Source organism: Lytechinus pictus, chromosome 7 (assembly GCF_037042905.1).
Source record: "Lytechinus pictus isolate F3 Inbred chromosome 7, Lp3.0, whole genome shotgun sequence".
NCBI classification, from domain to species: Eukaryota; Metazoa; Echinodermata; class Echinoidea; order Temnopleuroida; family Toxopneustidae; genus Lytechinus; species Lytechinus pictus.
The window spans coordinates 7,408,121-7,435,023 of NC_087251.1; the positions used below are offsets into that span (position 1 = coordinate 7,408,121).

The window sequence follows — 26,903 nt, forward strand, 5'->3', positions numbered from 1 at the left end:
TTTTCTTGCTTAACCAATAACTCCATTTTCGGCGTTACAGGCAGGCGTATTATGTGCTCGCCCAAGCGACTTGTTTTTTTATGTGATCATATTTAGCATGGTTTTGAGTACCACTGGAAATCAATTCTTTCCCCTGACAAAGGGCTTTGCTGGAAATCGAAAAGAAAATTTTATTTAAACTTTTCCATAACCAGAACTGAATACTTTCTTATTGTGTTGAAACATTTGGATAGATTAATCTTATGCTTTGTTACATTGAAATCAGTGATTCGTTACTTGGGAGTAGGCCTAAATTCGCAACTTTCTTATTCCTTGTTTAGTTCTGTGCAATATAATGCAGATATTTTACATCTGTCACATTAAAATCACTGATTTATCTACTTGGGTGTTTGCTTTGTGGTTACAGCTATTCAAAAATCCATAACTTTCTTATTCCTTCTTCAGTTTTATGCAATATTTGCAGATACATGTAGTTGATTTATCAACATGTACTTTGGAGTTTGCTGGTAATTGCAGATTTTAAGAATTTATGACTTATTCCTTGTTCTGCTTTGGCAATAAATTGCAAATCTGCTTCTCTGAAATCATAAACTTTAAAAATAGCTTTTGAATTTTTGATTTTCAATTAAGAATTTTGAGTGTCGTGCTGCATGATATGAAAGTGGATTTGTAATCCTTGCAAATACCACTTTTAGTAATCTAGAAAGCCTGATGTAGGAAGAAAGTGAAAAACAGAATAATAAAAAAAGTGTATAATTATTTTTTTCAATTTGTTCATGAGGACAGTCATATTTGCCTTCTTTTTTAAATATTGTACTCCAGTCTGATTGAATGAACTACTGTATTGTGAAATATGAAATATCTGAAATTCATCATTAACATTATCTTTATAATTAAGTACAGTTGTTATATGAAATGAGAATAGAAAGTGGTGAACGGATTGAAATGGTAGAAGAGAGAAAGGAAGATGTAGGGGAAGAGAGAGTAAGAAATAGAGATAGATGGGAGAAAGAACATGCAGAGTGGTGGTGGGTGGGGGGGGGGGGTGACCAAGAGGAGGGAGAGAAAGAACAGGGAATATTAAGATAAAGAGATAGAAGTAATGGGCAGAGTAAGTATGAGTGAGATATGTTAAAGGGAGATCAAATGAAAAGCAGAGGCAGAGTGTTTAGATGAGACATGCTTGCATGTAAGAGGAAGAAGTGAGAAAGATGATGATGGAAAGAGGTAGAATGTGATGGGTGGTAGGAATGGCTAGATATAAAGAAAGTCATAAGACAAAAGGTGGTATTTTGATAATTAAACCTAGGTTTAACCCTAGTCGAAACTAGCATTTTAAACCATACTTCTATGGAATGCTGGGCTTCATAATATTTGTTCCATATTCGTGGCAATTATAATGTAACAATTAAAATTCATTATATTTTCCTACTCTTTCAATTTCACGATTCAATTATTATTTTATTTACAATTTTTTGCAGCAGGAAAAAAATAATGTTCAGTTGGTGAATGGGTTTACAACTAGCACTCAATAATAGTGTGGTCCAAGGCTAATCCAGGTTTAAATAAACCATGGCTATCAGAATACCACCCAGAATCTAAGTTATGGCTACCTATTAGTAAAAAGAAAAAAAAATCATGCGAGGATTCTATAATCGTACCATATTAACTAGTTTCTTTTTTTTACTCCGAGTCTGCACTTTGGAAATTACGAGATCCTAAAAGATTTTTTTAATGTGATCTACACTTTATTTCACTAATAAAAGGCTATCAATTTACATTAAATCTCTTAGCCATGAATAAACCTCTAAATGAAGGAACAAGATAATGGGTATTTGGTGTCGGGTACAATATAACCCACTTGAGTAGCTTGCCAATGCAATATTTAGAGATAAACGGGTATAATCTGACATAGCAGCATGCATAACTGTAGATATGCGTCACGATTGTTCAATAAACCAGGGAACAAATACATCAATTTTTTGCTACTTTGATAACATTCAATTAAGTCATGAAGAGGATTTTGTTTTTCTAAAATAGTTGGAAACTCTTTCTTATATTCACGCTATGCTGCCTTGTATGATATGGAAATTATAAACCTTGTACGGTTGTACCACATAAATAGAAATAATCAATATAAATCTTACTCAAAATGTGACTTTCAAATTAGTCACAAATTTTCAGAAGATCCAATAAAATATAAGACTTGCATCATCTCAGAAATATTGCAAAGTCAGATTAAGAAATAGAATATATATTCCCTCACAAATGAATAATTCTCCACATTATACCTGTCCACATGTCAATTAGGATTTTTTTTAATGGATTAGATACCCTTCCTGGGCATTCAAATACTAATCTCATAACTTTTTTTTTTGTATTTATGTTTTTATTAAGAATCAGATCAAATCTAATCTCATATCTTGCTTTTTATATATTACATACTAAGCCGATGGTGAAATGAAGCGTATTAAGTCTACAATTAAAGTTGAAAATCATACCGGATTAACAAGTTGATTGCCTTATAAAGATAAAGCCCTGCCACTATAGACAGCAAGGAATACTGATGAGTGAAGGATAAATACTTGCAAAACAATCCTAAAAAGCATTTGACCTATTCTTTGCAACTTGTCAAGTAATAATGGTGATGCAAGAACTATGAATTTGACCCAACATCAGGTGTATCCATGAGTTACAACAGGTTTATTTTAAACCATGAATTAGAACATTAGATTGAATAGGTGTTCAAGCACAAACAGCCATGACCTTGTTAGAACTTTTTAGGATTGTTTTGCAAGTATTGTGTAATAATTGTTTTTTATCACACTATTATCTTTCACTCATCAGTATTCCTTACTGTCTATGGTTGCAGGGCTTTATATTTATAGGGCAATCAACTTGTTAATCCGGTATGATTTTCAACTTTAATTGTAGACTTAATACGCTTCAGTTCACCATCGGATTAAAGTGTACTATAAATAAAGCAAGATATGAGATTAGTATATAAGTGCCCAGGAAGGGTATCTAATCCATTAAAAAAAATCCTAATTGACATGTGGACAGGCGTAATGTGGAGAATTATTCATTTGGGAGGGAATTTATATTCTATTTCTTAATCTGATTTTGCAATATTTCTGAGATGACGCAGGTCTTATATTTTCTGTTTACAAAATTGCACACAAATATATATATTTTCTAGTATAATACAGAGCAAATATTTAAAAGGGAATAACAGGAAAAATATATCATTTAAAAGCAGGACTACATGCATATTTAAAGAATAGTAGGTCTATATTTGAAATATGACCTGTCGGTTGTTTGTGCACAGAGTGGTCATGTCTTCAGACTTTTCCTTTTTGGTTAACCAATCACAAATCATTAAGTATTCAGATGTAAACTAAAATAATAAGTGCTCATCAATAGACAAAACACATCCCTTACGGATAACATTTTAATTATGATTTTTTTTTGCAAAGCCCATGCTTTTATTAACCCACTTTATTTGTATTCTGTGCCTGGAACACAATTTGGGCCAGTTTAACCCTAAGAAGACGGGGGGGGGGGCTGATTCAGCCCCCTTTGACATTTTTCGCGATAAATTTGCTGCACAAAATTTTTAGACCGCGTTGCTCACTGACTTTTTACTTTTGAGACCAAAATTGCGACCCCCGGGTACGCAATACAATATTACGCAATATTTTGTAAGTGCATGCAGGCCCAAAGTTGCTCAAAAACGTGAATTTGTGTATAAATCCAATGCAAATAGAGTTTTTAGCCAAAATTCATAAATGTATCATTATTTTTCCTTTTACTGATTAAATCGATTAATTCCATCTTGTTTATGGTCAAAATAAAGTCCCTGACAATTTCTATTGAAAAAACAATAAAAAACATAAGAAAATAAATGTGATGTTGTAATTTTATAAAAGTAGATTTGATCAGATCCCTATAAAGAGTCTGTACCAAAAATTAGAATTTTAGGGGCATTATTTAGTTAGTTAGAGCAAACTTTTGATTTCATGCATAAATTAGCATGATTAATTAGCAATTAGAGAATTGTCGCAGAATTTGACCTTATATTTTTGTAGATTATGCCATGGGTAACGTGCGTGCCAATTTTATCGTGATCGACGGCCGAGATCATAAGGGGGGGCTGAATCAGCCCCCCCTCAGTCTTCTTAGGCATCAAAATAGCCCAGTCTATTTAGGGTTATTACATATGCATAATACACTCATACTTTTCTGTTGTTTGACGTATCAAGAATTAGAAAAATAATGAAAGAAAAAAAACAAGTGGAACGCCTCTGGCAGTCTCGCCTGCATTACACAATTCGATATAGCAGCAGTGCTGCCTTTGAAAACAGCTAAGAAGAAAACACTAATGTGATAATAAAATATGTCCATTGACCGAGAATGACATTTGACCATGATCATGATTACCATTATGTCGATGTTTCATGAGCTAGATCCATAAACTTTCTAAGTTATGATGCCAATTCAACACATACTCCCAACACGGCCAGAGTTCATTGACCTTTGACCTTGGCCATGTTCCTGAAACGCACACAGGGTATTCAGGGAAACATTGCTGCTCTTATGTCCAAGTTTCATGAACTAGATCCATAAACTTTTTAAGTTATGTTGACAATTCCACAAATACCCCCAACATTACCAAAGTTTGTTGACTCTAAATGACTTTTGTCATGTGACCAGAAACTCGCACAGGATGTTCAAGGATACTTGATTGCTCTTATGTCCAAGTTTTATGGACTAGATCCATAAAATTTAAAAGTTATGATGACAATCCCTCAAATATCCCCAACATGGCCAAAGTTTGTTGAACCTAAGTGACCTTTGACCTTGGTCATGTGACCTGAAACTCATGTATGATATCCAGGGATACATGGTTGCTCTTATGTCCACGTTCCATGAACTACATGTAGATCCATAAACTTTTTAACTTATGACAATTCATCAAATAACCCCAGCATGGCCAAAGTTCGTTGAAGCTAAATGACATTTGACCTTAATCATGCGACCTGAAACTCAGGCAGGATCTTTAGTGATACACTATAACCTTTATGTATAAGTTTTATGAACTAGGTCTATATACTTTCAAAGTTATGACAACATTTCAAAAACTTAAGCTTGGTTAAGATTTCGATATTGATTCCTCCAACATGGTCTAAGTTCATTGACCCTAAATGACCTTGGTCATGTGACCTGAAACTCAGGCAAAAAGTTTAGTAATAATTGATTACTCTTATGTCCAAGTTTCATGAACTATGTCCATATAATTTCTAAGTTATGACATTTCAAAAACTTAACCTTGGTTAAGATTTCAATGTTGACGACACCGCCGCCGTCGGCGGAAAAGCGGCGCCTATATTCTCGCTCTGCTACGCAGGCGAGACAAAAACAGTTGAACTTCAAACTATTTACCACCTGAAAAAAAAAATTCATCTTATTCATATTCCAGGACTATGTTTTACTGAACAACATTTCCCCTTATTTTTTTATTATATGTCATGTTTGAAGCATAAAGAGAAAACCCGCCATTTTGCATATTTTCAAAAGAGATGACAGTTTTCAGTGATGCCTGACATACAATTATCCAGATACCTATTCTTTTATCCAAAACTAAAAGAAAAGAAGTTGCCACTTTTCATTGGACAATGCATTTTATGAAATCAAGGTGATAGTAGTGACATGATATACAATGTAACATGATGTATTCTGATTAAAGTGCAAGATTTATCATGCATAAATATTGATGGCAGTATTTATTAAATATTCAGCATTTGCAAGAAGAGCCGTTATATAATTTTATTCTTCACGCATCAGCATAAAATACCAATATTTGTAGATACTGCAGATCTAGAGTACATGACCAAGACCCAATCAACTACATCACTGCACACATGTCTAAATGTGTTCAAAACCATATACCAAAACCATATACCTAAACATATATCTTTCACATTTCAAAATAATACTATAAATAAAAGCAGAAGTGTTTTGCATTATATTTCCTAAACACTGCAATTTCCTGTACTACAGTTCAACCAGCAATACGCCAATATTCATAATTCATACACTTTCACACTATAGAGATTTCCAAAGGGTGCACATGTTATGAGAATACAAATAAGTCTTCTCATATAATGATATTGTGAAGATAGTGATGGAGATAATGACAAATTTTGCCAGATATTTCATCCTCCAATCATTGAGGGAAAAAACATGAACTTCAAGTGGTACACTGCCAAAGGAATGGTGTAAAAGCGTTGCTGATTGTAATGGTTCATTACCAGACAAGACACACACTTCCATATGTCAGCATATGCACCATTGACTTTATGTACCATGTCAACTCTGCTTCTCGTACCAGAAATTCATCAGTCTTCTTTTTATTGTGAAAGATATATATTCACCATTCAAAGCTATCAGGATGGGCTAGAGTGTCACCAATCAGAGCAAAGCAAAATGTTTCTTGAGTTGTGAGAAGAGCTCCTTAGAATCACAATGTTCTGGATAAGAATCCACTGCTTTCTTCACTGACCCATAACTGCTTTGGAGATCACCAACCTGCAATTGATTAATAGGTTTGTAAAAGTGTTAGAGGAACACTAAGGTTGCAGCAAGAAAACTATTACATTTGTCACAACTGACAATTAAAAAATTTATCAATTCATGAATGGACATAAAAAAGATTATAAAGTAGATTACAGCCCAATTTCCTATTCATTTAGATTTCTTATTAATACGTGACCACAACTTGACTTTTGATAAACATGAGCAATGCATAGGGATTACAAAAAAAGATATACAGGTGAGTCGGCCTCTCTTGGTACTCAGCTTCTACAAGACAGTCAATATACACTGTTCATAATTGCTCTTAAACCAGGGTTGTTGATTTTTTTTATTTAAATCGGATTTTTATGATTTAAATCAGATTTTTTTTTTTTTTTTCCAACGAAAAATAATGGTCACACTTAACAAGTTTTAAACTATATTTAAACTGTTTTACACCAATAATAGTGGTCAAGTAGTCTTTTGAACATTGTGTATTGTACTATTTGACACAATAATCCAATTACATACAGGTAATTTTTTTTTTTTTTTTTTTATTTATTTGCATTATAGAGAGGGACATTTTATGGAAGCCCAAGTAATGTTATGTATTATGTATACATTTAAACTCTTGAAATTTTTATATCAGTCAGTTCAAAACATCCGAAGTGTTACTCCAATGCATGAAGTACTCAAAGAACTTGAGAATTTCCAACAAAATTGACATTATTAAAGGCCTGTTAGGGTTCCTATACTGCCCTTGGGAATTCTAGCTGGGAATATTTCCTAGAATTATCACATGGGGGATTTTAGCTAGGAATATTTCCTAGAACTATCACATGGGGGACTTCCCAACTAACAGCTGGTAATAGCTAATAAACAAAGGTTTTTGCAGCTTTTGTGATGCATGAATAAGCATCATGTCTGGAAGAAAATCAGACCCCATTTGGTACTTTTTTGAGAAACTGCCATCAAAATCTGCAACTGGATGCAGAGCAAAGTGCAAACTATGTGGTTTTGAGTTGATGGGGATTGTGAAGCGGATGAAAACACACATACAGAGAGTTATTTATCATTACTTCATTAGAAACTTGTTGTTTTCATCAGTTTTGCTTGTTTTACAATTTGAAAATAAAACAGTGGTGTTAAATCAGACTCAATGAGGGTGTATCATTCTTTTAAAGTATCTCTAAAGCATGTGGAACAGAAATGAAAATGATTACATTGAAAGTATCTGTTAAGAAGAAGAGAAAACAATTTTTTTTCATAAAAGTTGATTTAAATCAGTGATTTTTTTGAAAAAAAATCAAGTGATTTAAATCGCGATTTAAATCATGATTTAAATCGACATGATTTAAATAAAACAACCCTGTCTTAAACACTTGTCATTTAACCCTAACCGGGCTTTTTTGGGTGTTCCATGATAAGGCGGAGGTGGTAGAATCAACCCCCTTTGAGATCTTGGCTGCCGATATTGCGAACGCCGTGAAAATTGGCAATAGTGTGGGATATAACCTACAAGGCTGTATAATTGAATCTTAGAAAAAAAATAATGTTTAATTATGCTAAATTACATGTAAATTATACATTTTGCTCAGAAATTCACAAAAAAAAGCTCGTAGAATGCTGATTTCTGGTGCAAATATTCTTCATACAAATACTAACAGTTACAAAAGGAAAAAAATCCTGGTTTGAAAATAAATTTCTGATGTATTTTATTGTTTTATGAATTTCTGATGTATTTTATTGTTTCATGAATTTCTTATGTATTTCTCTGTTTTCAACTTCTTGTTTTTCTTTGTTTTTTACGCTACATTTACTGTAGAACCTTTTTGGAGCATAATTACACTAAAATCAATTTATTTCAGCAGATGAAAGTAAAAAATAATCATATCTTTATGAATAAGATTAGAAAACTAAATTTAAATTGACTTTGTACACAAAATCACGTCTTGGAGCAATTTTGGGTCTGACATGCACTAACATAAAGTTGTGTAATTTTTCAACCGCGTACCCGGGCATCATAAATTTGGTCTCAAAAGATGCATTTTCCGCGACAAGAATCGTCGTGAAAAATGTCGAGGGGGGGGTTGATTCAACCCCCAACTGCCCCCTTCCCCCCCTGAAGTGTTAGGGTTAAAGCAAACAAGATAACTTTGCATGCAACAAAACAGATGAAAGACAGGAAAATGAACATCCAAGTAGAAGAGAAAGGAGGATGAAAAGTATAACAAGAAGTGAGCTCAATGGAGTAATACTGGTCAACTTACTTGGTCTGAAAGTGATGCAAAATTATAGTGTGGTTCAAACATATGAGGAGCAAGCATCTGTGCTGCCTGGAAAAATGCTCTTGCCTTGGAAAAATTAAAATGATAGATTTAATTCTGTAAATTCATAGGACTTACTAGATTTTATCAAAAAGAGAATATAGGGGAGACCAGGGTTAGTTGGAACATTTTTGACAAAAATGGCTGTAAAATCCAAATAGAATTTATTCGAGATACAATCAATATATCAGCTTGAAGCATATATCTAAGGGCTTCAAATGTACCCCATAAAATTTGTAACTCTATTATGGTTACTGAAAAAATCCACCTTGAACAAGACCATCGCAACATGGTATGGGGTAAGTTGGAACACTGTATGGTCAATTAAGAATTATACTAAAACTACTTAAAACTGTAATATTACATGGTTTTAGCCTATTTGCTTAATTTTTTTTCAAGTTCAAAATATTTAAAGTGTGGATTTGTTGAATGTTATGTTTTTCGATTATACAGCCACTCACGCAAGCAGACTGTGTAGTAGAATTCTGCATATTTGGGTGCGTTTGATTTTACATGCAATTAAGTGTACTATCAGCAATTTCATGTACTTCTGCATCAAATTTACATGACAAAAATGAATTGTTTATATTTTTTTCATTAATTAATTATGCAAATAAGCATATGAAATTTGCCCTAAAAAATTGTTTTTTTTTTAATGTTTTTGCCTTTAACTCTATTTATTAAGCTAGTAGAATGCTAATTTTTGGTGAGAATATCAATTTTCAAATTTATAACAAATATCCACCAAAAATTGCAAAAAATTTAATTTCTTATGTATTTTTTTTTTAATTTGTATTTCTTTGGTTTTTCGAACCTTTGTTTTTTCCGGTGAACTATGTCGGGACTCTTTTGCGATCATAAATAGCATAAAATAAATCTATTTAAACTAACAAAAGTAAAAAATAATCATACATTTAGGACTTTTGGTTGAAAAACACAATTTGCATTGACCTTGTACATGGAATCACGTTTTTGAGCAATTTTGGGTCCGACATGCACGTACAAAATGTTGCGTAATTTCGAAAACGCGCACACAGGCATCGCAAATTTGGTCTCAAATGATGCACAATACTTGAAAGTAAAAAGTCTGCGAGCAGTGTAGTAAAAAAAATTTGTGCGACGACGTAGTGATTACATTTCTCGAGGGGGGGGGGCTCAAAATTGACCACCCCCCAGTTTGATAAGGGTTAATATTGCATTAGGGGCCTACAATAGGCCTTAAATGCACACTCAGACCTACAGTAACTGATAAACAAAACACATGTTCAGAAGAGTGTGAAATACTTCATATATATTTTTTCTCATATCCAATGTTTTCATTCATAATTATGTTTGGGGTAAGTTGGAATATGTTCCAACTAGCCCCTTCAATTTTGTTCCAACTAACCCCGGAGGCCCATTTGACGTTTATAAGCTTACAGCACAAAAAAGGGACCTCACCATGGCATATCAATAACCTCATTTTGTAGCTTGGTACAAGTGTCTATTATACCCCCAAACTGGCCAACTTGATCTATAAACTTCTCTGAGATAATAAAACATTTCTAAAAGAGAAAAAAATTACTCAGAAGGTCAAAATACAAAAATTCCTTTCTAACTTCACCAGGCTTGTTGCACATGTGTTGTCTGTAATATGGTGGATGGCTGTTGATAATGACAATAAATTGAGGGCAGTATTGCAGAAATTTATTTAAAGACGTTACAGAAAATTACAATGTTTCAACTTACCCCGCGTTCCAACTAACCCTGGTCTCCCCTACATATTTTTTTTTCTTGTGTTAATATCATATTCAAAGTGTCATCAATACAGAATTCTAGTGAAGCAGACTTCAATCGTTTTGTTTCAGTTCATAGTCAAGGTAAGATATGGCTTAAAACTCTTAAAGGCAATCAGACTTTGAGAGTGCATGTATATGATGAACTAAATTTAAAACTATTGAAAACTTTGAGATAGAAAAATAATAATGGATGATATTGATTTAATGGTTACGTTTACAAGAGTTTGTCGAAGACAAAGTCCATATAACCTCATATGTAAAGAACCTTATTTTTTCCTAAAAATATTACACCATGAATCAATTGAAATAACATGTACATTTGTAATTATATACATACTCCGTACATCTGACACTGACTATAGTTTACACTTAACATCATATCATTAATAACTAATTGAAATTTCATTACATTTGGTAAGACACTAAAAAAAAAAAACATTGTAAATGATTTATTTCAGCTATGAATCAACACACTGAACTTTTGTGATAATTGATGTTGAACTTTGAATTGGGATACACCCACTGCCACAATGAGTTAATTTATCTAATATATCTAATACATTTTAAAAGATCCCTGAAGATAAAGTGACTTGGTCAAAGTATTATACATGTGGAGGGTATAAACCCTGTGTTTATATAAAATTGCTTTACTACTCATTTACAACTATTACACCTCAAGAAATTGTCAATACTTTGTTTGAGATAAAGAATTGATGAGTTACCTGATCGATGTGTCCTTTGCGTAACTCTAGTACTCCCAGATTATTATACGCCTCTGAATGATCATTATTTGATGTGAGAGCTAACCTAAAACATTGTAGAGCTAGACCAGTGTCACCAATACCCTGCAAAGGAATGTAGGGGTGATCAATGTTGTTATCAATAAATGCTTTTCATACGTACTAAAAACTACATTTTTCAACATGGACCATATACTAAACAAATTATATCCCTCTCCTATTATAGCATTATTGCATCATGAATCAAACTATTTTATCTTAATATTGAAATCACTTCAAATACTGATAAATACTGCAATGGGCTAGATAGGTTACAAAAAGTAATGTTATGAATACTTTCTCATTGTAAGAGAAAAATTCAAAATGGCAAATGTATGGTTCGATCATTGACAGCGATCATTTCCAAACATTGAATCAGATTTTCACTATTGAAGTATAGAACCTAGAAACATCACTACAATCATTCATGCATGAATGTTAGTTAAGATTTGGAATGTTTTATTTTTAAATTTTACAAACAAGATACATACCATAGCAACTTGACCAACATTGTACCAGATATCTGCCGTAGTGGCATCATCAGTTGAGAGTGATAGCGCCCTCTCAAATGATGTCAGTGTCATGTCATACTGCTGTGCATAGAAGCAGCATAAGCCAAGGTTGTTGTAGAGTTCTGCATTGTAAACACCCATCTGAAGTAATCTCCTGTTTAAGAAATTTTTAAGAAAAAGAAAGTGACATTTCAATTCAACTAATTTTTTTTCCATTAAAAGTCAAAAGAAACAAATGCATTCAAAACATATTTACCAAAAATTGGAAGAACTACAAGAAAAAAAAAACTTGTAAAATAGCCTGTCAAATAATATTCATTTTTTTTCAAGGCATATCTGTTTCTTTAAAACAAGATATAGATTTCATGCAGGTATGTTTATATGCAAACCAGACAATATGGGCACAGTGCACTGTCATTGCTAAGCAGCAGCATCCAGGTTGGTTACTTCAAATTGTACTCTCATTAGAATATTAAAATTCAACAGAAACCATGCATGGAATCTAACAGGATCTCATGCAATTATCTTAATGTGCAATTTAAAACACTGTAACCTTTTGTATTTAGTCAATGTCATGTTACATTCTTTATAACTCGCAGTTCTAAAAAAACATTTAAGGAATAAAAGGATATCAAACCTGTAGTATCTGAGTCCTATCTCGGGTTGGTCAGAGTAGAAATGATAATTTGCTATACAAGCTATTGCTTCTACATGTGTGTTATCATGCTTCAATACATCTTTGTAGTATTTAACAGCATTAACCATGTCATTCATTGCCTGTATAAACAAAACAAAGAAATGTCTATTCTTATTCATCATAAATAGTGGATTACTTCACTTCAATAGGGAGTTTTAGGAGCAGTGAACGAGAACGGTGTAGCAGGTCTGATAATAATAATAATTCATATGTTCAAAATTGAATTTGATATAAGTTTTATTCATATCTGCATAAGCCATGAATGATACTAGCAAAGAAGCTCATTTTGTTTATTTTCTTCACCTGACTTGCTTGATGACAATGAACAAGTCCTACAGAAATGAACCTTTTACACCAAGTTTAATAAGGAATAATGAGCTTTTTGTGATATTTGGTTACAAAGTTGAGATTGCATTTATAATAATGAGGAAAATTTACCTCATATATTCTGGCAATGCCAGTCAGAAGAGTAGTCTCACTGGGAAATTTTTCCAGACCCTGTTTGTAGATATCCACAGCAGTCAACGGCTGATCCAACCTCACATATACTTTACAAAGGTATAGATATATATCTATGGCATCATGCTGCTTCATAGCTGATTTGAACTGACTCTCAGCATCACGGAATAAGCCTAACCTGATTCAATATAAAAAAAACATATATATAAAAAACTCATAATGATAATAATATCAGGTTCATGCATACAGCTCAATTTTTCAGATATAATATTTGCTGTACATCCATAACCATAAGTCTGGCTTCAACATAGCTTGCATTATTGTGATCTTTCATTTCAACAGATGAATCCTGCTGGGCATTCATTCAATTTACACAGAATTACGTGCTGCCAATACAGATTTCATACAAAATAACATTAATACTAAGATACAATCCCTAAACCTTGTGATATAAATTCAAGGGACTTATTTCATGAACCAAGACAGCAAGCGAAACTTTATTCTCCAATTCACAAATGTGGTTTTGAGTCAATGGTCTGATACCATGATTAATGCACATTTCATGCATTCATATGTACACACTCTGATCAAGGGTACAATAATGAATGCACACTTTTGAATTATGGTGCTAAACTTGTGCTTTTCAATGTTTTCACAAATAACTACCAAAAAAATCTGAATCAATGAGTCAATAGTTCATTTAGGTTAATTTACATAAACAGTGGACTAAAATCATGACAACAGGCTGTGGCCTATGACAAAAGTGTGAATAGATTCACATGTTTGGAACAAACCCTCTTTCATGTATGCATAGTTGTCTTGTCACCAAGTTGCAATACCTTGAAATGATAAAAAAAGTTTTATGGCTTTGTGTGTAAGTAGTTATAGCTATATACCGGTAAATTAATCTGACTTCAGAGAACTCTTAACACATGGTGGCCAAAACTGAGAGGCTTCGAAATAATACCGAAAGCATTTTTGATTGGTTATATAGCAACAATCATGCAATCAGCCAGGCATGATATTATGTCAGTGCATATATCATCTTTTGTGAGGTACTTGTAGCTGCCCTATAAGAAATGAACATAAAAACTAACCCAAACTGAAGAACCCACTGTAACTGTCTTACCTGTAATAACACTTTCCAAGCTGTACCTTCCACCACCAATCTTTAAATTGACAAGCTTCAGTAGCCTTGGCTGCTAGCTCTAATGCATTTCTCACATCATTCTCATGGTGAAAAATATATTCAAATAAAGCCTAGAAACAAAGAAAAAATAATACAAGCACAATGTTGATAAATAGTTTGTAATGACGATCCATTTGATAACAAAAAATTGAAACATCTATAAACTTATTGGTATATAAAGAAATTAGACCAGACTTAACATGCTGTATTAAAATGCTAACATATTTTTCACTTGATGTTTGATCTTGGTACACACTGCTCATTGTTTTAATTCCTTGCAAGACATAGAAATTAAGTTATAATTGGATTTTGGTGTTCAGAAAATGTGAGGATAAGGGTTAGGTTTCAAGTTGGTTAGATGAGTAAAATTTCGATCTAAGAAAGTGTGAAAGGCATGGAATCATTTTTTTCAATTAATTGAAAAATAATATATAAAATTCTAATGTAAATTGATAAATGTTTCTTTTATTTTCATGAAGAAGCGCATTTTGTTGCGATTTTGAAGTATAATACCTAATCACTTTACTCAGAGCTGCAAACCTTACTTTGAGCAAGATCTACCTTTCAAGGATATCATGTTCACTTACACAATGTAATGAATTTATATAATGCATGACTTAAAGAGGTTTTGAGAAATATTTTTGAGTTTGTTTGCCTGCAATAGAATCACATCATTTCAGGAAACCTCCTGACATTCACGGAAGCTCTTTTTTAACCCCCAAATAATTCAATTGACTACAGTGAGTACATTACCTTGGCTAGATTTGGTCTGGCAGCATACTTTGAGATGTTCAACCTTGCAATATTGATAAATGGTCCATCTGGTGTGGACAGCATAGATGCCTGTTCAATAAATCATAATTCTTATTATTCTTATGTTTACTGATGTGAATTCATAGCTGCTCAAACATTAAAGAGTACATGTAGATATTCCTATCAACTGCTCATGATGTCTGATTGCAAATTTCTGCAAAATATGGGTAGTAAATCAGGGAGATTTGTGTACAGTGTGTAGACAATGTGTGGAATATTATGCAGTTGTGCATTGATCAGATGGCAAAGGAGATGACAGACCTTTTCAAATTATGTAAATTTCTTTAGGTTTCATGAATGATCTATGCCCAAGTACTTTCCCACATGAAATCATCCCTTTTTACATCACACAATTGAGTTAAAGCATTATAAAGCTCAACAATACTCAATTATCCTGTTTACAAATCATATTATCCTGTTTACAAATCATGTAACAAAATTCAGCATTTCTATTATTAAATATTAATATGACTATTGATATTTTTATTGAATTATTGACAAAATGAATCTTGTAACTCACCGTTCCAAGGCGCACAAATCTGCCTGAAGCACTGGTGACAGGACGAGCTGTGTGTGCCGTTCTAGGGGCTCTGATAGCTTGTTCCATAGTACCTGGTCTACCACTCTGTGTACCTGGTCTTACAAACCCACTCAAAGGTCTTCCAGACTGAGATGTAGGACGCATCCCTGCACTGGGTGCCCCTGAACCTGTACCAGGTTTCTTTAATGATGTGCCTGGACCTGAATGTATTACATATATTCATATTTTAATCCCAACTTTTAAATTGAAACCACTTCCTTTATAAAATGAAGACCTATTGCAATAAAATTAACAGAGAGATCAATGTAAAAGGGTTAGTGTACATACATGTACACCAAATGTTAATACTAATCAATAGGGTTGTTATTCATTTAAGTTTTTAATCTTTTATATACTGAATTTTAATTCATCCCTAAATGATTGGAAAGTGTTCTGGCACAAAAGTTTGGTCCTTTATCATTTCACTATTAAAATTTGCATGAAGGTATCCTTTCAAAACCTATATCTGACAAATCAATATCCTAAATGTACATGAATCAAAATAGACTAAACCAAAACCATCAGTAAATCATGCTTGATATAATTCTGGTTAAAGTCTCAATAAAATCCTCCAAGTAAGATTTTATTTAAAGGACAAGTCCACTCCACCAAAAATTTGATTTGAATAAAAAGAGAAAAATCCAACAAACATAACACCGAAAATTTAATTAAAATCGGATGTAAAATAAGAAAGTTATGACATTTTAAAGTTTCGCTTAAATTCACAAAACAGTTATATGCACATCCTGGTCTGTATGCAAATGAGGAGACTGATGACGTCATCCACTCACTATTTCTTTTGTGATCTATGAATTCTTTCATATAAATTAATAAATAAATAATAAATAATTAATTTTCTACTCAAAATTCCTCAACTCTGTGTAGAACCTTGGTGAACCTCATGTAGCTCTCAGATGGAACAAAAATAATCAAAATCAATCAACAAATAATCATTTTTTGTGAGTTTTGAAAATATATGAATAAATTAACATATTTAATGAGTTTCAAAATTCTGTGTTGAAATTTTGTATCACCACCTAGAGCTATCATATAAAGCAAACAAAATTGAAATTGATGAACAAATGAAGGGGAAAAAAATTATTTGTGATTTATGAATAAATTTTGCATAAATTAGCATAAATAATTTTCTAGACAAAATTTCAAAATTTGGTGTACAAGTTTGGTTAACCTCATGCAGCTCTACCAGATGGAAGAAAAAAAAAATCAAAATCGGTCAACAATTAAGGAAGAAGAAGCTTTTTATGTGAATTTTTAAAAATACACATAAATTAGCATAATTCATGAGTTTCAAAATTCTGTGGAGAAGTTTTGAATCCCCCACCGGCTGCTATCATTTAAAGCAAACAGAATTGAAATCAGACTTGAAATGATGAAGAAGAAGCATTTTGAAATTCAGTCAACAAATGAAGAAGAGGCATTTTCTGTGATTTATGAATTTCGCATAAATTAGCATAAATAATTTTCTACTCCAAATTTCAAAATTCTGTGTAGAAGTTTGGTGAACCTTATAAGCTCTACCAGATGGAAGAAAAAAGATTGAAATCGGTCATCAAATAAAGAAGAAACATTTTATGTGAATTTTTTTAAATATGCATAAATTAATTTCGCATAAAAATTGTTCTAGTCAAAATTCTGTGTAGAAGTTTGGTGAACCTCATCAAGCTCTACCAGATGGAAGCAAAATATTCAAAATCGGTCAACAAATAAAGCATTTTTTGTGAATTTTGAAAAATGTGCATAAATTAGCATATTTAATGAGTTTCAAAATTCTGTGTAGAAGTTTTGAATCCCCCACCTAGTGCTATCATATAAAGCAAACAGAATTGAAATCGGACTTGAAATGGCGAAGAAGAAGCATTTTGAAATTGTGGACAGACGACAGACGCCACGCCACGGCATAAGCTCATCTGGCCCTTCGGGCCGGATGAGCTAAAAATGAAATATTGTATAATTCAAACAATAAAAAACAAAATAAATAGTGAGTGAGGGACATCAGCGACTATCTCATTTGCATGTCACTCAGTTGTGCATATCACTGTTTTGTGAAAAATAATCGATACTTTAAAATGTCATAACTTTCTTATTTTAAATCAGATTTTGATGAAATTTTCAGTGTTGTGCTAGTTTGATTTTTCTCTATTTATTCAAATCAACATTTTTCTGGGGTGGACTTGACCTTTAATAACAAAAATAGAAACTTACGTGTTACTTGAGCAATTGAATTATCATCCATAAGCATCTCAGCAATGCCTTCTTCATCCACATCCACCTCATCTAAGTAAACCTGTTCAGTCAATGCTCTTGTCTTTAAGGTCCAAGCAGACTTTAATATGGCGATTGAAAAAAGATTGATTTATATTATGAGAAATGGTGAGAACTTTGATTACTATTAAAATAAATGTGAAATAAACTGAAATAGTCTGGTAAGTTTTCAAGTCTTTGCACTGGCACATTAAAAAAGAATATCCACATCCTACAGCTGGTGGCAACTTCATTTAAATGCCATACAGTATAAGCAACATTTTTCTGGAATATGAGGATGATGGTGAGGATTGATAAAATATTTGCTTGAAAAATAATGAGAAGAAAGTTAAAATTATTTTTTCGGAGATACGCAAGGCAGTTGGTTTGGGTGATCAAAAGCCTTATTAAATTCTGGGAAAATGAATGATATATGGTGGTTAATGAGAGATAGATGTAGGTCCAACAATAATTCCAAACTTTACAAAAAGCTACAAAAAAGACTGTGTCCCAGGCAAAAAACAAGTACATGTACCTGATCATAAGGATTCTTTTCCAAAAGCTGAGAGCAGACTGTTACACATTCTTCAAACTTTCTCCTGCGGAACAGACTCATTGCCATGTACAAGGGATCCATTTTCACTCCGCTAAGCTGACCTGTAATTGAAAGAGACAGCAATCCATTGTTACTGATTTTGATATTTTTTATTGATCCTTTTATCATACAGTCTGCAATCATCTTTATAATGGCTTTTTTAAATAATGCATGTAGACCTATATGAATTATGAATGAGAGCCAAGTGAATATGAAAATTAATCAACCTACACTGGTATTGCAATGAGATTAACAGGTCAAGGGAAATCATTTGTATAATACCTGTGTGGTGAATAATATTACAAATCAGACCAGGAAACCTACTTACATATATAAGGTGTTGTCGCACTTCTCACCAGAAAGAGTGTGAGGGTGATGTGCCCCCTAAACATCTGGAATTGCCACGGTAAAAACCAAAGATGAGGGCGAGAAAACCCCCCCCCCCCACATATACATGTACTTAAAAATCGCCCCCGTAATAAATTGATATAAAAAAATTCCTAAGTCTGAAATCTCTATTCTAGCAAAAAACTCCAAAACTAGAAACTGCCATCAACATTAAAAAAGAAAAGGCTTCTTTGACTCAAATTGCAAGCCAGTTTGTTTGCGCTATTTTCTTTCATTGACATGCAGACACCCACAAAGTCAGTAGCAAACTGCAACGCAGGTTATGCTAGCAGCACAGCCAGCTCAGTAAGCTATACATGTATTGTTTTCTCATTCATTCCTTCTTTCATTTCATTCTTTATATTTCTTCACTTTTTATTTTCTACATTCTTGATTATTTCTTATTTCTTTCCTTCCTTTCTTTCTTTATTTTTTTCCTTCTTTTTCTTCTTTCCTTTCTTTTCCCCCATTTTCTGTTCGTTCCTTTTTTTCTTTCTCTTTCCTGCATTCCTTCATTTTTCTATTCATTCATTGTTTCTTTTGATTTTTTTTCTTTTCTTCTTCCTTTCTTTCCTTCGTCTTTTTCCTTTTCTCTCCTTTTTTTCCTGTCTTTCTCCCATACTTTCCTTCATTCTTCTATTCATTCTTTCTTTAGTTTGTTTCCTTCTTTCCTACTTTCATTCATGCTACTTTATTTTCTTTCCCTTTTTTCTTCCTATTTTCATCTGTTTCTTCCTTTTTTCTTTCTTCTTTCCTGCATTCTTCTAAATTCATTCATTCTTTCTTTTTTTTTCTTTTCTTCTTACTTTCTTTCCCTTGTCTATTTTATTTATTTTCTCTCCTTTCTTTCCTTTTTCTTCCTCATCTTTTCCCATACTTTCCTTCATTCTTCTTTTTTTTCTTTCTTTCCTTTCTCTCTTTTTTCCCCTTTTTTCTTTCCTACTTTCATTCATTCTTTTATTATCTTTTTCTTTCCTATGTTCTTTCTTTTATTCCTTCTTTCTTACATCATTTATTTCTTTTTCTCCTTTATTTCACACTCCTTCAATTTTTATTCCTTCCTTTCTTCCTTCTTTCTTTCTTTCCTCCCAACATGGCAGCTATACTGACCAGCACGGCAAATGAAAATCTGCTCATAAAATGAGCTGATATTTGTTTATTTATTTCTTTCTTTTTTCTCATCCTTGTCGCAACGTCGTATTTGTTTTCTGAACGAAAACCAAGATACCAAACGAAAGCCAAGATACCAAAGCCAAAATAATTTGCTCGACAGAATTATAAAATAGGTCAAGGGTTTCGCTAAAATCGCCATCTCAACATTCCATGGCAATCGACTAACATTAGTGCGCGCTCTGCTGAGAAGTGTTATAAAAAAGTATGACCTTAATTTGCGCAGGATCGTTTTGCAAAGCTTTAGAAAAGAAATCGAGCAGACAAAGGTAAGATAATTGTATCAGATGGAGATTAAAATGCCATAATTTAGGTTGGTATCACATTTTACTAACTTAGAATCTACTTTTTTGAAGACCTTTGCTTGCAAACTGACTATTTCTTGAAGTTGAAGCTTGTCGAGAAGTTCAGATTCTGTCGGAGTGGACGCAAAAGGAAACACTAACAAAATGTGCCGATGTTTTGCCAATATTTTCACAAATAGCAGTGCTACCATTAAATTTTCACAATTAATTTGTTTTTCTAAGTCTTTTTTCGCACTTTTCACTCCTTTTCACCCAGGCCCCCAAATCCAGTTTATTTTTGCTTTCTCTCCTTGCTGTTTTAGCACAACATAACAGAAGAAAGGTACTAAAAGAAATTCTTACTTGCGATCAAAACAAACACACACAAAAAAAGAGAGAGAAAAAAACAGGGATGCCACTAGGTGTCCTCCAAAAATACTGAAACTTATCGCCGGCAGGGAGTATCAAAGATCAGTGAATTGGGGCATTGGCGGCAGAAGCCCCAAAATTTAGGGGGGGGGGGTCCACCTTAAATTTAAATGGACACAGGTAAAAAATTGGACAAGCAAACAAGCATTTTTTGGGGGGGGATCCCCCCACCTCAAATTTAGGGGGGGGGCCAAGAAGCTTCTTATCTTGTTGTGATCAATGACTTTGAAGTCAAGGTTTGAAAAAACTGACGGTAGTTGTGAGTTTCTTAAGTAACAGAACGCTAGACTCAAAGCTTCAGTCTCTGTATTTTGGTTGTTCCGCTGAACCGCGTTGGCTCGACTCACCAATACATAGACTGAAGAGTTGTTGGCCCGTGCATAGAGACAATCAGCTAACCAAGTCCCAGGGAGCTCCCTGGGTTACGTACCGTATCAGCTGCAGCAGTAAGGTTAGATGTAACATTCAGCGGAAACCCGATTTTCGGATCGTTTTTGGTACATAAAATGTCACATTATGAAAAAATAATCACATACAAATTCACGAGAAAATACATTAAATTCAGAAACATCGTACTTTAGACCGCAGTTACCGATAATTCCTTTCAAATTATGATCAAAACTTAGTCATCCTTGATCCTTTCGTTGGTCATCGTAAGTTGCCATCTTGGATGATGTCATCATCTTTACAGACGTATTTACCAGTCGCTATTATATCGCGATTCGTGTCGCTGCTTTGCGCTTGTCTATGTGCGTGCGTTCGGAACTTGTCGCTCGCATTGATTGGCCAGGATATCGAGGATTCCAATCGGAAAGCCTTGATAAAAGCATAACTCAATGAACGTAGTGGGCAGTGCGCGCGTTTATAAATTGTGTACTGTATAAAAGCAAATATCTCGGGGAAATATCTCTCACTCGGTCGATCGACATGCATCGCAATCGAGAGAGAGCTAGGGGGGAGGAAAAGGGAGGATTTTCCGACTTTTTTTAGTACACAGAAAACAGGAAAAGTCGGAAATACGGAAATAAGACGGACAACAGGGAAAAAGACGGAATTCCGTATAAATACGGAAAAGTGGCATCCCTGAAAAAAAGAAATTAAGAAAAAGGAAAAATAATAGAAAAAAAAGAAAAAAAGACGAAAAGAGGAAGAAAAAGAAGAAAAGAAAAGAAAAGCAAAAAAAAAAAGATACAGAAAAGAAATAGAGAAAAGAGAGAAGAAAAAAAATAGAACAAGAACAAGAAAAGAAAAGAAAAAGCATAAGGGCAATTCCATAAAATTATCAACCTTTTTGTACGTCCATGCCCCGTCTTTCTCAAGTCTTACTTCACTTCATAAACTGACCAAGTCATGGTCCTTCGAGAACATTACAAAATGTCAAAAGAACAAGAAATCAAAGACAGAAAATTTCATGAAGGTCCCACGTATAGAGGGGCAGACTTATTTTATGGAATTGCCCATAAGAAAATAAGAGGAAAACAGAAAAAGAGAGAAAGGAATAAAAAAAGAAAAGAGGTGGAAAAAAAAGAAGAGGTGGAAAAAAAAGAAAAAAAAAGACAAAGGAAAAAAAAATAACAGATAAATCAAAAGGAGAAAAATATGAAAAAAAAAAAGAATGAAGGGAAAGAAGTTTCCATCCTCACAAAGAAGGCTCCAAATCAAAGCAGTGGCAAAAATAGTCATTTTCTGACTGGTTGCCAACGGCCAACTCAACACAAGACAGAAGAAGAAGAAATTGTCAACAAACGTTCCACCAAATTCTTTACACTCACACAGTAATAAGATTGGAAACTTTGCCGACTTTGCGTAGTGCTTTGCATCAATTTACGAGTAGAATAAATTTTGTGCCTAGTCTTTTCTATGTAGTGTCTTTGATATGAAGATAAATCACGCACCTTCTTTAGCTAATTGGACGAAAAATTTTGGAAATAGAACTCAAGACGGATCCATATTTTGTCAACGAGAAGAAAAATCAGCGCTTAAGTTAAATGACGCTATTTCAGGGATATTCATATTATTTAGGGGGAATTAACTTCACATCGTTGAGTAAGGACTTGATTTAAAGATAAATGCCAGTTGTGGTGAAGATTTCAAAATAAGTTCGTACAGAATCCAATGAAATGACCACCAAAGTTTCTGTTTTTATAAATAAAAAACATGTGCCAAAGGATTTTTGAAGAAATTGTGTAATTGCTGAGAAATTAGCAAATAAGCACGGGATTCGGGTCAAGCGTTGGGCCGAATAATAATACACTGTCCCACGTGCGCTTATCTGTGTTGGTGATCTTCAGTGTGAACATTTTTCAATGTAGATTTCAAGAATTCACAAAGTTTAGTTTATGTAACTGTACCAGATCTAGTTCCTCGATGATATAGTGACAAGCCTGGTTTTACTGACTTTCTCGTGAAATCAGTGTTTACTGCAGCTGCAACTACTTTCATTTATCTTTAAATTTAATAAAAGCTTGTCTGAAATTCACACAGATGACTCGCTATCATGCAGCCACCATTGGCATTAGATTAGGGGGAACAATGCAAATCCCCCCGACGGGGCTCATCGATTTTTGTCTTTATTTCATAAAAATATATAAAAAGAACTGTACCAAAATAAAGATTATTATTCCATTTGGCCTGAAATGCACCAAAACACAAAACGGGGAAAAATAAACTTAAAAGGGGGGAAAACAGTGACTTACTTCGGCTGTCGCGCAACTTCACTTCCCTGTTTTATCCGAACATAATAAACACATAAAGATCATAAAGATTCATATGGCCATAGTCCTGTACAGATCAAGCTAGAACTTCGGTCTCTGTATTTGGTGAGTGGAGCCAACGGAGTTCAGCGGAACAACCAACATTAAGGCATGCCAACATTAACAGAGACCGAAGCTTTTGGTCTAGGGCCATGGAAGTGTGGCATAATCGTGATATAGTCCCCAAATCCAAAAATGGGGATTATTAGAATCACACCTACCAGAACGCATGAAAATCACTTCCTTTCTCCAGAACACAGTCCCCAACTCTCGCACAGCTCGCGCTCGAGAACTTGCGAAATGATAACACACACAAATGAAACACACTTACACTTGGATTCTCTCCCTATATATACTTGTGATACAGTCCCCACTCTACGGGTAATCAAGTTCACTTTGCACGCAGTGGGGATAGCTCCAACAGTATATTATACTCGTGATACCGTCCCCTCACAACATAAAATCGTGCTCGTTTGACAAGGGGATGGGGACAGTTTCCCAGTGCAACGTGACAAGGAAGACTCATTCAAAACCTTCGGGAATCATCATTATTATTGTCATTATCATATTATATTATCATTATTATCATTATATTATTATTGTTATTAAATCATAATTATCATTATTGTTATTATCATTATTATTATTATTATTGTTATTTAATCATAATTATTATTATTATTGCTATTATCATTATTATTAGTGTCAATATTATTATTATCATTATTAATATTATTATTACTATCAACATCATATATCATTATTATTGTTTATTATTGTTGTTGTTATTATTATTATTATAATAATGATGATAATATTATAAATTATTATATTAATTATCATTATTATTATTATTCTTTATCATTGAAAATGTGCCCCTTCCATCCATTCTGTTCCTTGTATTTCATTTAATTCCTTCAAATGAAATCACTGTAGACTCATAATAACGTTTGGGTATTAATTATTATCATAATTATTATCATCATTGGCATCATTTTCATTATTGTTGTTGTTATTATTGAAAGAGTCACCCCAAAACATTAAAGTAATCAATACAAATATGTGACGGAAATGAAAAGTAAAGTAATGATAACAACAATAGTATAATGATGGGGATGATGATAATAAAGATTAATAACAATAATGATGTTGATAATAATTATGATAAAGGTTAATATAATGTTAATAATAGAGAATAATAACAATAATAATAATTATTATAAAATAATAAATAAAAGATAAATTAATGTTAACAAAATATAAGGATAACAATATTAGGTAAATAATTAATAAATACCATAAAAAATAATGACAATAATGATGATAATAATTACGATAATACCCAAAAGTTATGAATGAGTCTACAGTACGTGATTTCATTTGAAGGAATTAAATGAAATACAAGGAACGGACTGGATGGAAGGGGCACATTTCCAATGATAAAGAATAATAATGATAGTAATAATATAATAATTTATTGTACTATTATCACTATTATGATGATAATAACAACAACAATAAAGAATAATATTTATTATGATGATAGTAATAATAATATAATAAAAATAACAATGATAACAACAACAGCAATAATAATATAATAAGGGATAATAACAATATTAATAACAACAACAATGATAAAGAATAATGATTAATGATGATGATAATAATAATAATATAACAACAACAATAATAAAGAATAATAATGATATATGATGATATTCATAAAAATAATTATATTAATAATGATAACAAAATATTGATAATAAAAATAATAATAATAATAAAAACAACAATAATAATATAATAAAGGATAATAACAATAATAATAACAACAATGATAAAGAATAATAATGATGTATGATGATGATAGTAATAATAAAATAAATAATAACAATAATAATGATAATTATGATTAAATAACAATAATAATGATAATAACAATAATGATAATTATGATTAAATAACAATAATAATAATTATGATGAAATAATGATAAAATGATAATAATGATAATATAATATGATGATGACAATAATAATAATAATTCCCGAAGGTTTTGAATGAGTCTCCCTTGTCACGTTGCACTGGGAAACTGTCCCCATCCCCTTGTCGAACGAGCACGATTTTATGTTGTGAGGGGACGGTATCACGAGTATAATATACTGTTGGAGCTATCCCCACTGCATGCAAAGTGAACTTGATTTCCCGTAGAGTGGGGACTGTATCACGAGTATAGCTATACTGTTGGAACTGTCCCCACTGCGTGCAAAGTGATCTGTGTATCCCATAGCGCGGGGACTGCATCACGAGTATACTATACTGTTGAAACTGTCCCCACCGCCGTGAAAATCAAACTTGATTTCCCATAGAGTGGGGACTGTATCACGAGTATATAATAGGGAGAGAACCCAAGTGTAAGTGTCCCGGGGGGGGGGGGGGCACTCAGTATATACTGCATAGTGGGTATGTGCCGCGGAGGGGACCCCCATTTTTACACTAAAATTTCCGTTCCAAGGCATATCATTTTTTGTCTTATTGAGAAAAAGAACAAAGAAAGCCGCTCCAAAGCATAGCATTTTCTTCTTATTGAGAAAAAGAAGAAATAAATCCGCTCCAAGGCTTCGCATATTTTCCGTTATGCCGTTCCGGTCGCATTGTTCTGCTACAATCAGCCGCAATTTTGGTGAAAAGCGGCCGCAGAGCGCTGTCCGACCATCGCCTCTGCGCTAGCGCACCCGGCGCCCGTGCCGCTGGGCTAGCTGCAAAGCAGCTGCTAGACCAAAAGCTTCAGTCTCTGTATTTTGGTTGTTCCGCTGAACTACATTGGCTCCACTCACCATACATAGACTGAAGGGGATGGGGCCCCGTACCTACAGCCAACGTATAGTGAACTAGCGTTTTATAGATCGCGATTTAAAACTGTTTTTTAAGCAAAATTGAAAGTTTCATGGTTTCCATTATCAGGGAAATATAAATAACTTAAGTAATTGCATACCTTGGGCCGGAGTTATTGAAAAAAATCCTCTGGATGATTGAGAAATCTGTCATCTAAGACATTTTCACCTGACCTGACGGTTTTTCTTGCAAGTTGCCATCTTGAATGACGTCATTATCGTTATTAACTTAATGTCTCGAATCGATATATCGCGATTATAACTAGTACTAGTACTAGTATAACTAGTATCGTTTATCTTCGGTTTCGTTCGCATATGGAGCAGATCGTATAATATCGAAAGCAATATCGATATCACATTCGTGATTGTTGACGTTCGTTTGTAAATATTTTATAGTTTGGCTGCCATTTTGACCATTT

At 33.2% G+C, this 26,903-nt stretch overlaps 1 protein-coding gene across 4 annotated transcripts; it reads right to left on the reverse strand.

Annotated features, from left to right (window-relative positions):
- Nucleotides 1-1,721: 1,721 nt before the first annotated feature.
- LOC129265057 (tetratricopeptide repeat protein 8-like) lies at nt 1,722-19,973 on the reverse strand. Of its 4 annotated transcripts, none has more exons than XM_064101811.1 (12): nt 18,505-19,973; nt 17,931-18,051; nt 15,648-15,868; nt 15,068-15,157; nt 14,255-14,385; nt 13,105-13,303; nt 12,607-12,746; nt 11,949-12,123; nt 11,401-11,523; nt 8,844-8,927; nt 4,218-6,588; nt 1,722-2,205 (listed from the first exon to the last, which is right to left on the reverse strand). In XM_064101811.1, the coding sequence occupies exons 1-11, from the start codon at nt 18,706-18,708 to the stop codon at nt 6,472-6,474; spliced, it is 1,605 nt and encodes a 534-aa protein (XP_063957881.1). In that variant the 5' UTR covers nt 18,709-19,973; the 3' UTR covers nt 1,722-2,205; nt 4,218-6,471. The 4 variants fall into 4 exon arrangements, with proteins under 4 accessions (XP_063957881.1, XP_063957880.1, XP_063957879.1 ...); XM_064101810.1 differs by having other exon boundaries at nt 1,722-2,215; nt 3,181-6,588; XM_064101809.1 differs by having other exon boundaries at nt 1,722-2,335; nt 3,062-6,588.
- Between the last annotated feature and the right edge of the window lie 6,930 nt (nt 19,974-26,903).

Coding starts and splice junctions, on each gene's coding strand:
- LOC129265057 (XM_064101811.1), bottom strand. CDS start 18,708: ATGATTGCAGACTGTATGATAAAAGGATCAATAAAAAATATCAAAATC. Junction 18,052..18,504: donor AAAAGAATCCTTATGATCAG/GTACATGTACTT, acceptor GCCATATTAAAG/TCTGCTTGGACCTTAAAGAC. Junction 8,928..11,400: donor GCAAAGGACACATCGATCAG/GTAACTCATCAA, acceptor AATTTTTCCAAG/GCAAGAGCATTTTTCCAGGC.